A 9,950-nucleotide genomic window follows, 5' to 3' on the forward strand; every position below is an offset into this window, starting at 1 on the left:
CCGGAAGGACCGGGCACGGAATCTACAAGAGCTTGAGTTTGACAGCAGCTGCGGGGAGGACAACTTACCAGCAGACGCGTTCGTCAACGCCGCGGACTTGTTAGACTCAGAGACCACGCTTTCCGAGCCTGACCTTTGGGAACGCTGACTAGGGTCCGGTGTCGCCTCACGAGAGTCCGAGTCATCTTCTAGCGCCTGTTTCTTGAGCGCATCCATAGTTTTGCCCTGTATGATTCTATGAGTACCCCGTAACCGTGCGAGGACAGGATGCGCACCTTATGCTCGCATCCAAGCTTGTGTACGCGGCATGCCACGCACCTAGGCTTTCCGCCATCTTGCGGGACACGGCACTCAAGGTAACGCTTTTTGATGCATTGCGCGCACATGCCGGGACCGCAAATCTGGCCGTCCAGCACATGAGCGTTGTAAGGAGCAGATCAAGAGAAACTCACCACAATGTCGCCCGCGGGCGGAGGCAGTTTTGCAGGCCGCGCAACCGACGCTCCAACTTGGAGCGGTTCATCCATCCTTTCAGGCGCCCAACCTCGCGCTTGCAGGTTCAGGTACAGCTCCTTCGATTGCGCTGCTGCAAGCCGCTCCGCGTCAGTGACAGCCTCATCCCTCACTCGGTACACGGTGAAGCCGGGGAAGTCCTTCTCCTCGCCGAATTGTACTGGGGTTGCCGCTTCACGCAGGGGTGCGCCGTATGTCAACACAAAGCGGCAAAACAAACCGCAAGCATGCACGTACCGTGCAGTCGATCGTTTGCTGTGCAACAACAATGTACACCGAACGGTTAGCGGGCACACTAGTATACAACCCGGGGACTGACCCATCCAAATGTCGAGGAAAAGGTCCGCCGCCCGCTCCATGTCCTCGTCGGTGTGCGTGTCCGCCTCAAAGTAGAACGGCTCACACCTGCGCCATTTGACAAAGTAACGCCGCATGCTGAGATCCCGCGGCCATGCGCCCTCCTTTGGTGCGTCCCAGCAAGCCCAGTCAAGGACTAGCTGCACGAGGTGCGGAATCTGCTCGTCCTCGGGCAGCGCTTTGAGCGCATCAAGAACATCGTCCGTCTGAACAAGTCAGATCACACGTTCTGGTCAAAAGATCATGTAGACGTACGAGGATATGTTGCATGACGATCTTCTTGAAAGCGTCCCAGTTGAACGGCCCATTATACAGCACGCGCAACGTGCGGTTCAACTGTAAGAGCACCGGTAATGTCCAGTCGTCCGTGGACGGCAGCCGGTCGGTGAACTGTAACATATCCCGTCTACCGCTAAAACTGGGCCGACGCTTGACGGCCTCGCGATAGTACTTCCCCGTGTCTTCATAAGTCCATGGGCCAACCATGCTGGGCGGTGGGCGGCTCGTCCGACGTGGCAGATGTTGAGGTCGAGTGCAGGTACAAGGGCTGCAACGAGGAATGCGAGAGAGTGATATCGAAGCGAGGCCGCGTAGGCGAGAAACGGTCAAGAGCGAGGTAGAATCTGACCGACGGGATGCTAGCCAGGTCAAGCGCGCACGCCACACCGGCCGTCCGAATTAGACGCTGAGCGCGTCGCACAGATGGCTGGCCACGTCATATGACCGTGTTCCGCGGGCCGTGTTCCGAAGCCACTGTGGGCGCACCTGGTGGATGGTAAGGATGATGCGCACTCGAGACATGGTAAACGTTGAGACCGGAGGTGTGGATGCACGCGCATGGCATCAGGCAGCGGCGCCATGTCAATGTAATAGTCCGGGTATTTGCAAGAAACAGATTGCTAATTCCTCGCATTAAACGGAGTGCTACCACGATACTACAGTAGTGTCACGCACAAACGCCCTTCAAGACCGGGTATGCTTCACCTCCCTCTCCTCCTCAGACAACGTGTCTGCTGTGCGCTTCGCGCTGCCGGACGCGCCAGCAGACGACGACGGACCTGCACTGGAACCATGAGAGACCGATGCCTTGGATAGCGCGCGGGGCGGGTTGAAGAAGGCTGGGTCCGCGCGCGGATCAACCAGCTCGGTCTATCTGTCCCGTGAGTCTGTTGTGCCAGAGATATCCTGTGCGCACGAACCTGATAGGCGCACTTGATCTTGCGCACACGGCACGACACGCACTTGGGTAATTCGGTATCGTTTGGAACACGGCATTCGAGGATGCAAGCCTTGACGCATTGTAGGCACATGTATGGCCCGCGAATCTGGTCACCTAGCGCATCAACAGCAAATGCAGAGCACAACCCTGTAAACTCACCACCGTGTCGTTCTCAGCCGGAGGCAGGTTCTCTGGCCTCTTGTACGACCTGACCTTGATCCAGGCCTTCATCTGCAACGGCGCACCGCACCGCCACTCCTGGTTCAGGTATGCCTCCAACGCCTCCGCCGCCTCGCGTCGCTGTTCGTCCGTGACATCTTGCATCCTCAACTTGTACTGCGTCACCCCAGGGACATCCTCCGCCTCGCGATACTGCACAGGTGTGTCCGCTGTACATGCGCGCCAATCGTCATACTCACACAACCGACCAAAGAGGAACAAACGTACCATACAGACGGTCATTGGCTGACCAGCGGGACACAGTGAGCGCACGCACACACGAACACGGTGATGCACTCACCGATCCACATATCCAGCAGAGCGTTGGCCGCCTGCTCCATGTCGACGTCGGTCGACGTGTCCGACTTGAAGTTCAGCGGCTCGCAGTGGCGCCATTTCATGAAGTAGCGGCGCATGCTCAAGCCCGGCGGCCACGCTCCCTCCTCCGGCGGGTCCCAGCAGGCCCAGTCCAGGACGAGCCGCACAAGGTGAGGCAGCGCGACGTCTTTCGATAGATTCTTGAGCGAGTTCAAGAGGTCGTCCGTCTGACGCACGTTTGACTCAGATCATCCGAGACACTGTGAGCACGCGACGCACCATGATGTACTTCATCAACAGGACCTCCGTCGTCTCCCAGTCAAAAGGCCCATTGTACACACCACGCAGGTTGCGGTTGAACTGCTCAAGCAGCTCAGCCGTCCACTCGTGCGTGGGCGGCACCTGGTCCGTGAACTCTAAATGTTTGCGCGTGCCGATGAAATCCACGCGTTTCTTCACCGCGGCCCGAAAGTACTTCTGCGTATGCTTCTCCGTCCATGTGCCGACCATGGTAGGTGTTGCGTGTAGAGATGCGATGGGCCCGCGGGCGTGGACAAGCGCGTGATGCGGTGTTGCCAAGATTGATGAACGCGGCGAGAGCAGGGAAAGATGCCGAAAGAAGCGACAACGGAACGATGAAGCGCGAAGTGGACCAACAAGCGCCTACCGCTGTACGCGTCAACAGATCATATGATCGCGTCCCCAGGGGCCGCCCAAGTGTCGCGCTCGCGTGCGTGTCTCACATGACCGTGTGTGGGCTACGCATGTTTGCCTTGCGCTCCAAGATGATACCGGGCGTCATCGTCGGTTTCAACTGTACCAACTTCACCATGTATGCATCACCGTTCATATATGGGTGGGGCAGTGCCGAATCAGGACTGCAACGCAACCGAGGTAAGACATTCCCCAAACGTCCGCGCCTCGCACTCATCCAAGCTCAGAAGGAGATACAAAACAGGCACCGGAACCGGTGTCGATTTCCAGCGTGCGAACTCGTCCTCTCTACATAACTGTTTCCGCCGCTGTGCCTACTGACATATGTTTGGTGGCAGTACATTACGGCTCACGAGAAATGCTCAGTTTGCACATGTCTTCAGCATGCTCGCTGTGATGTGCTTCCGGGCTCTATGAGCTGCTCCCAATGCGTTGACTTGGGCGTCCAGATACTGTGTACCGTGACCGTGGTGAGCATCGCATTTCTCAATGAACATAGCACCGACCAGGTGTGCTTGGGCAGCAACCATCGAGGGCACGCATGTGGCAGCGCGTCAAGAGTGAACCAGCCTACTACCTCAGCCACCACTTCATGGCCAATCTGCAATTGGTTTTACACGCATGGGAAGCCCAGCGCGCGCGCCATGCGCACGCTTATGAACACTTTCACCACACAGTATACCCGCGTCTTTCCAATCCGCTCTCGCCGCTCTACGAGAGCGATAAGACGGAGTATCTTGAGATTTACTATAGTTGGAGAGCGGTCAAAACAATGACGCTCATGCTATACGCATACGATGGAAGTTACAGGCGCTTGTTACAACGGCTCAGAGAGCAGCGCGCACGTCAGGAGGCACGTTCGAGACTTCGCGTATGGTCTTACTAGTAGAGTACATACTTCTTCTTGTGGAATCCAAATCAAGATCATGTGCGTCTATGTATGGATATGCGTGGCGCCCCGCGCACGTTCCCGCATCTGATCTATCAGATATGCTGCAGTGGCCGGCGGCACTTGTACTCATTGTTCGACTCCGATGACTGCGATAAACCTGCCGCAACACACCGGTAACTTGATGTCAGCTATGATATTGACCGGTTGCATTGACACGCCACATGCGCAGCAGAGAGTCGCATGCGACGGGAAGTGACGGTCGTGGTGCGTGGTGATGTCCCATGACAGACGCGTCCAAACTCACGGTTAGCATAGCGTCGTGCGAGCGAACGATGTATACAATGTCAGGCGTCAAACGCAACCTACTGCACGGTGCGCGCACATGAGGTGATCTGCGCACGTTGCACTGATCATGCCGGTGATGATCCCTGCTCGTTCATGGTGAGCTTGCGCGTCCATGCATTCATGGATCTGCCATATCAATCAATGTTCCTCAGGCTCGGAACAACAATCCAAGGATGCGCACCGCATAGTACATACTACTGCGCATATTGCCACTTGTATAAATAGGCGCATTGGCGCAGGACTCTGCGCATGCGCAATACAACGTCGCGACATCAATGCGGATACCGGGGTGCAACCACTGATATTACCGTGTGAATGCAATACTGCTCACTGTGGCCGAACGGAGGTTCGTACCGCAGGAAGCGCCCGCCGCCACACAACTCACATGACGCAAAACATAGCACTCGGTATGTCAGGTGCCGTCTTCTCTTCTCAAGTCGCTGCCATGTCCAGCTCCAACACTCCCCAAAGTGTGTCTGCCGGTGGTAGTGGAACGACGTGCGAAGCCAGCGGTGAGTACCGAGCATTTATATTCCAAGTAGCGGACTGACCATTCTCAAGCTGGTGAATACTTAGCGTGCCCGCGCCGTGAACAGCCAAAATCAGTACGGACCCCTGCTAGTTGTAGGTACTCAGTGGCGTCCAGGGCTGACTCGCTACCTACAGATGCATGGCGCCGACCGGTGTGCAATGTGCATCTTCCACCGCAGTGCCAATTGCGACGTACGTCCAAACTCGGAGACATGCGAGCAGTGCTTGACGCGCGGATTGGGAATAATGTGCACGGTAGCGGTGAGTGTCCATCATGTCGGTATCTGGGTAACCCTCAGACTAACTGTGCCTGCACCGGCAGTCATCGTGGCCGCACAGGATGAGTGCCGCGTTTGACAATAACCCGCACGAGTACATGTCGGCCGAGTTCATGGCCAAATTCATCAAATTCGCGGCTCCGTACGCGGGTAGGGTACTAGAGCTCATGGGCAAGCGCATGGCGTATACCTGTGAGGCTGACACTCAACTCGTGATATGCGTGGATCAAGTTTGGGACCCTAAGGCTCTGGAGCGTTACTTGGATGAGCGGCGCGCCCGCTTCGACGCGATCGTATGTGAGCAGAACCTCATGGATACGTTATGGCCAGTGATGGACCAGTACATGGGCTTGTACAAAAGGGAGGCAGAAGCGATCGCCCTTGCGGACATGTTAGAGATTGAATTGAACGCGGACTGGAATCGTTTCATGTCCTAGGCATCTTAGTATCTGTATCTCTGTCTAATTTTGAGCGGATCTGTCGTTTGTACATGGGACATCGGGGTGTGATCGGCAATTCCCAGATTAGCGATAGCCTTGTGTGTGTCTATGTACGGACATCTGTAGTGCTCAGAACCGATCACTTCATCACACACAATCGATCAGATTGATCTGACAGCTTGTTATCGTGTCTCAGATGCTGCGGCTGCAATGTGCATGCACACTGAGACCATGTGCGTGCATTATGTTCTCGAGCATTGGGAAGTGAGGTGTTGCTGCGCACTCGCGTGAATCCCAATAATGTATGTGCGCATGCTACAAAACGCAGTACTCCTCCAAGGGGATCTTGCGCGGGAGGGTGGGATCCCCTGTTACATGGTGCGCGCAGTACCGGAGACAATAGGTTACTTTGAGGAACCTAAGGCATGGTTCGCGATGCTGACATGTGCTTGAGGGGATCTCGCGCACGCGCGCGAGATCCCCTGGGAGACTGTGTGTACTACATTTGAGTACACGGACGCGTCGTGCGCGCGTACCCTTTCTAGGGGATCTCGCGCGGGTGCGCAGGATCCCCTGAGACCCCATGTGCGTACGCTGTGCAGGTACATGGAGGTATCATACATGCATATACTTTGTAGGGGATCTCGCGCACCCCTGGGGACTGTGTGTACTATGTTTGAGTAAATGGATGTGTCATGCGCGCGTACCCTTTCCAGGGGATCTTGCGCGGGTGCGCAGGATCCCCTTGGAGCCCATGTGCGTACGAGGTGTGAGTAGTACATGAAGGTTTCATACGTGCGTACCCTTTCTAGGGGATCTCACGCGGGTGCGCAGGATCCCCTTGGAGCCCATGTGCGTACGCTGTGCGGGTACATGGAGGTATCATACATGCATACCCTTTCCAGGGGATCTCGCGCAGGTGCGCAGGATCCCCTGGGAGCCCATGTGCGTACGCTGTGTGGGTACATGGGGGTATCATACATGCATACCCTTTCTAGGGGATCTTGCGCGGGTGCGCAGTATCCCCTGGGAGACTGTATGTGTACAATGTTTGAGTACATGGATGTGTCGTGCGCGCGTACCCTTTCTAGGGGATCTCGCGCGGGTGCGCAGGATCCCCTAACACATGGTGCGTGGTGCGTGCATGGCACATGGGACTGGCATATGTCCCAGGGGATGTTGCGCCAGTGCACAGACCCCTGACATTCAGTACTGGATGTTGGTCTTGACGCAGTCCGCATAACTGGTGTTGAGAGGTGCGCAGGGGATCTTGCGCGCCCGCGCGAGATCCCCTGAGACATGTAGGTGCGGCCCGAAGTCAGCACTTGCCTTATATGGTAATGGCCCAAAAAGTAATTACCATATAAGGCAAGCTGAGGGCACGCTGACCCCCCCTGGACTTAGGTGAAGGGGGTATAATACAACATTTCCCAGGCTCTACACAGCCGCCTGTTGTGCAAGTGCGCACCCAGGTGAGGCTGTGGGATACCAGACGCACAGAAGCATCTAGTAGAGCGCACAATGCACGCTGAACCGTGCTAATCCCCCAGAATCAAACGGTCTGCACTGCAGATCGTTTCCATTGCATCCCTGAAGCCTGTTACAAGCTCCTGGATTTGACAGAGTGCAGGCCAGATGCTAGCCCGCACATGAAACCCCCCAGAGCCGCTTGTGGACGCTCCGTGGTCGCATCTCGACACACAGTTGATCACCCTCATCTGTACACGTCTGCCGACCCAGCATCGGTGTACAGCGAGTTGCTGAGCCCGGGACATGTCATATAAAACATGTCCCAGGCTCTACACAGCCACCTGTTGGTGCAGATTCACACCCAGGCGAGACTGTGGAATACCAGACACACAGAGGCACCTGGTAGAGCGCACAATGCATGCTGAACCATGCTAATCCCCCAGAATCCAATGGTCTGCAATGCAGACCGTCCTAGAGCACACAGCAAGCCTGCAAATGGACAGTGAACAGCACAAATGCATGCTGAACATCGTCCACTGGCTTGAATACCTCCACAACACAGTTAGACACGCAAGAATGCGGCCATACACCTCGAAAGATGTGCCTAGACATGTGGAAACACATCCAGCCACATCTTAGGCACTCAAACTCACGAAAAAGGCGAGTTTGAGTGCCTGGAGGGTCAGAGTGCACAAGAAACACATAAAGAATACATTAGAACACGTTTACACACCTTCTGAGCAATCCTAGAACGACAGACGGCCGGTTTGGGACAGAGGAGGGTACAGGAGGTAGGTGGAAGAGACAAGAGAGGTGCCAGCTGGCAACCTCACACGCGAGGCGCTCACGCGCTCGGCGATACCGCATTGGGAGGTCCCGGCCGCATTCGGTAAGTGAGGATCGCACAAGCGCCCGCACACTCGCGCGCCCCGCTGCAAGTCCCCCGCCCTACAACCCTCCCGCCGACCAACTCCCGCCGCTGCGGCACGCCCGCCGTCCTCAACAGCACGCACCGCCGCCCTCGACGTCAACGGCCGCGCCGGCGAGCCCGTCGGGGCGAAGCGCGCGCTGACGTGGCGCGCGCATCCACCACCCGCCCTCGCCGCCACCTCCTGCTGCCTCCCTCGCTCATGCCGACGCCCTACACGCTCACCCCCGCCGTCGACAACACCGCGCACGGCCCGCCGCCCATGGACGCGCCTTCTAAACCCGCCGGCTGCCGGCTGACGCGTCGCGAGTGGACGCGTCAGCCGGCGCTTGTGCGATGGTGCGCTCACCACCGCCTCCCTTGCCTCCCCCGCCCGTCCTGGCCCACTGGCGACGCCCCCACCCTCGGCAACACACCCCGCTGGCCCGCTGTCAAGAGGCAGGCCGGTGACGTGGCACGCGCGATGCAGAAGCGCGTCCGCGCTGTCTGCGAGCCGGCGCGCCCGAACGTCGCGCCACAAGCGGCGACGAAAAGCTCCAGCGTCGCCGCAAAAGCGTCGCTGGAGCCGGTGGGGGATGCACGAGGAGCAGAGACGCTAGGGAACGGCCAGCAGGGCCGTCGAGTCGGTGAGTACACGCCGCCCCACCTCAGCCCGCCTTCCCCTCGCCCTCTGCCCTCGCCCTCTTCCCTCGCCGTCTCCCCGTCCGTCTCGCACGTCGCCGACGCGTTGGCTGACCTTGCCCCGCACCCCGTCGCCCTCCCTTGCTCCTCAGCCCTGCCCTCTGCACGCTGCAACGCGCAGGCTGCCGTCGTGCGCGCGACGCGTCAGCCGGCGCCTACGCGATGGTGCATAGCCGCCGCCCTCCTTTCGCCCTCCCCACGTCCCTCCCGCCGTCTGCGCAACCCGGTGACCGGCGCCGCACGTCCACAACACCCCCCCTCACCCGTCGTCAAAATGCGGGCCCGCACAGCCACGCACGAGGCGCGCAAACGCGCCCCCACTGTCTGCCCGGCACGCCCGAACATCGCGCCACAAGCGGCGGCGACGAGCTCCAGCGGCGCCGCAGGAGGGATGCTGGAGCAGATGGAGGGACGGAGGGTATTGGACCGCGAGGGGACGGTCTGCACGACCGTCGAACAGGTGAGTACCCGCCCTCGCCCTCTGCCCACCATCCTCTCCCTCTACCCTCTCCCCGTACGTCTCGCGCGTCGCCGACGCGTCCATCCTCGTAGCCCCGCACCCCCTCGCCCTCCCTTACCCCAACGCCCCGCCCTCGGCACGCTGGAACGCGCTGGCTGCGCTCGCGCGCGCGACGCGTCACCAGGCGCTTACGCGATGGTGCGTGGCGGCGGGCCTCCCCTCTCGGTGACGCGTCTGCGCGCCTCGCCGCGCCCTCCTTCGCCCTCCCTTTCCCCGACGCCGCAGCGTGCAGGCTGCCGTTGTGCGCGCGCGACACGTCAGCCGGCGCCTACGCGATGTAGCGTAGCCGCCGCGCTCCTCTCGCCCTCCCCACGTCCTTCCCGCCTTCTGCGCCACCCGGTAACCGACGGCGCACCTCAAACACGCACCCCGCCCGCCTGTCGTCAAGACGCGGGCCCGACCGGCCACACACAAGGCGCGCAAATGCGCCCCGAGTATGTGGCCGGCGCGCGCCCGAACATCGCGTGCACGGCGAGCTCCAGCGACGCGACAAGGCCGTCGCTGGAGCTTAGGGGAGGCTGGTGA

The 9,950-nt window shown here is 59.0% G+C and overlaps 5 protein-coding genes across 5 annotated transcripts; 3 read left to right on the forward strand and 2 right to left on the reverse strand.

Moving 5' to 3' along the window:
* C8Q71DRAFT_909615 (uncharacterized protein) lies at window positions 1-1,545 on the reverse strand (the record flags this gene model as incomplete). The annotated part of the gene is made up of 7 exons (XM_047929052.1): window positions 1,126-1,545; window positions 833-1,076; window positions 751-768; window positions 453-685; window positions 276-401; window positions 69-225; window positions 1-22 (listed from the first exon to the last, which is right to left on the reverse strand). Coding segments are annotated over exons 1-7 (1,029 nt in total), but the record flags the coding sequence as incomplete, so codon positions are not given.
* Window positions 1,530-3,314, reverse strand: C8Q71DRAFT_774149 (uncharacterized protein). The gene is made up of 7 exons (XM_047924506.1): window positions 2,906-3,314; window positions 2,610-2,853; window positions 2,537-2,554; window positions 2,249-2,478; window positions 2,070-2,195; window positions 1,825-2,019; window positions 1,530-1,769 (listed from the first exon to the last, which is right to left on the reverse strand). Exons 1-6 carry the CDS (start codon window positions 3,134-3,136, stop codon window positions 1,834-1,836), a joined length of 1,035 nt encoding a protein of 344 aa, XP_047775865.1. The 5' UTR covers window positions 3,137-3,314; the 3' UTR covers window positions 1,530-1,769; window positions 1,825-1,833.
* A 67-nt stretch (window positions 3,315-3,381) lies between these two features.
* C8Q71DRAFT_774151 (uncharacterized protein) lies at window positions 3,382-4,277 on the forward strand. The gene is made up of 4 exons (XM_047924507.1): window positions 3,382-3,520; window positions 3,568-3,611; window positions 3,679-3,807; window positions 3,864-4,277. The coding sequence occupies exons 1-4, from the start codon at window positions 3,391-3,393 to the stop codon at window positions 4,224-4,226; spliced, it is 666 nt and encodes a 221-aa protein (XP_047775866.1). The 5' UTR covers window positions 3,382-3,390; the 3' UTR covers window positions 4,227-4,277.
* Window positions 4,278-4,988: 711 nt separating this feature from the next.
* Window positions 4,989-5,971, forward strand: C8Q71DRAFT_774156 (uncharacterized protein). The gene is made up of 4 exons (XM_047924508.1): window positions 4,989-5,089; window positions 5,139-5,182; window positions 5,244-5,369; window positions 5,431-5,971. Exons 1-4 carry the CDS (start codon window positions 5,023-5,025, stop codon window positions 5,821-5,823), a joined length of 630 nt encoding a protein of 209 aa, XP_047775867.1. The 5' UTR covers window positions 4,989-5,022; the 3' UTR covers window positions 5,824-5,971.
* A 2,455-nt stretch (window positions 5,972-8,426) lies between these two features.
* C8Q71DRAFT_860391 (uncharacterized protein) lies at window positions 8,427-9,950 on the forward strand (the record flags this gene model as incomplete). The annotated part of the gene is made up of 1 exon (XM_047927793.1): window positions 8,427-9,950. One exon carries the CDS (start codon window positions 8,427-8,429, stop codon window positions 9,948-9,950), a length of 1,524 nt encoding a protein of 507 aa, XP_047775868.1.

Source organism: Rhodofomes roseus, assembly GCF_022264815.1.
Source record: "Rhodofomes roseus strain CIRM-BRFM 1785 chromosome Unknown C8Q71scaffold_19, whole genome shotgun sequence".
Taxonomy (NCBI): domain Eukaryota; kingdom Fungi; phylum Basidiomycota; class Agaricomycetes; order Polyporales; family Fomitopsidaceae; genus Rhodofomes; species Rhodofomes roseus.

Coding starts and splice junctions, on each gene's coding strand:
- C8Q71DRAFT_774149 (XM_047924506.1), bottom strand. CDS start 3,136: ATGGTCGGCACATGGACGGAGAAGCATACGCAGAAGTACTTTCGGGCC. Junction 2,854..2,905: donor TGTTGATGAAGTACATCATG/GTGCGTCGCGTG, acceptor AACGTGCGTCAG/ACGGACGACCTCTTGAACTC. Junction 2,196..2,248: donor CGGCTGAGAACGACACGGTG/GTGAGTTTACAG, acceptor CTAGGTGACCAG/ATTCGCGGGCCATACATGTG.
- C8Q71DRAFT_774151 (XM_047924507.1), top strand. CDS start 3,391: ATGTTTGCCTTGCGCTCCAAGATGATACCGGGCGTCATCGTCGGTTTC. Junction 3,612..3,678: donor AACCGGTGTCGATTTCCAGC/GTGCGAACTCGT, acceptor GTTTGGTGGCAG/TACATTACGGCTCACGAGAA. Junction 3,808..3,863: donor AGATACTGTGTACCGTGACC/GTGGTGAGCATC, acceptor GTGCTTGGGCAG/CAACCATCGAGGGCACGCAT.
- C8Q71DRAFT_774156 (XM_047924508.1), top strand. CDS start 5,023: ATGTCCAGCTCCAACACTCCCCAAAGTGTGTCTGCCGGTGGTAGTGGA. Junction 5,090..5,138: donor AACGACGTGCGAAGCCAGCG/GTGAGTACCGAG, acceptor ACCATTCTCAAG/CTGGTGAATACTTAGCGTGC. Junction 5,183..5,243: donor GCCGTGAACAGCCAAAATCA/GTACGGACCCCT, acceptor CGCTACCTACAG/ATGCATGGCGCCGACCGGTG.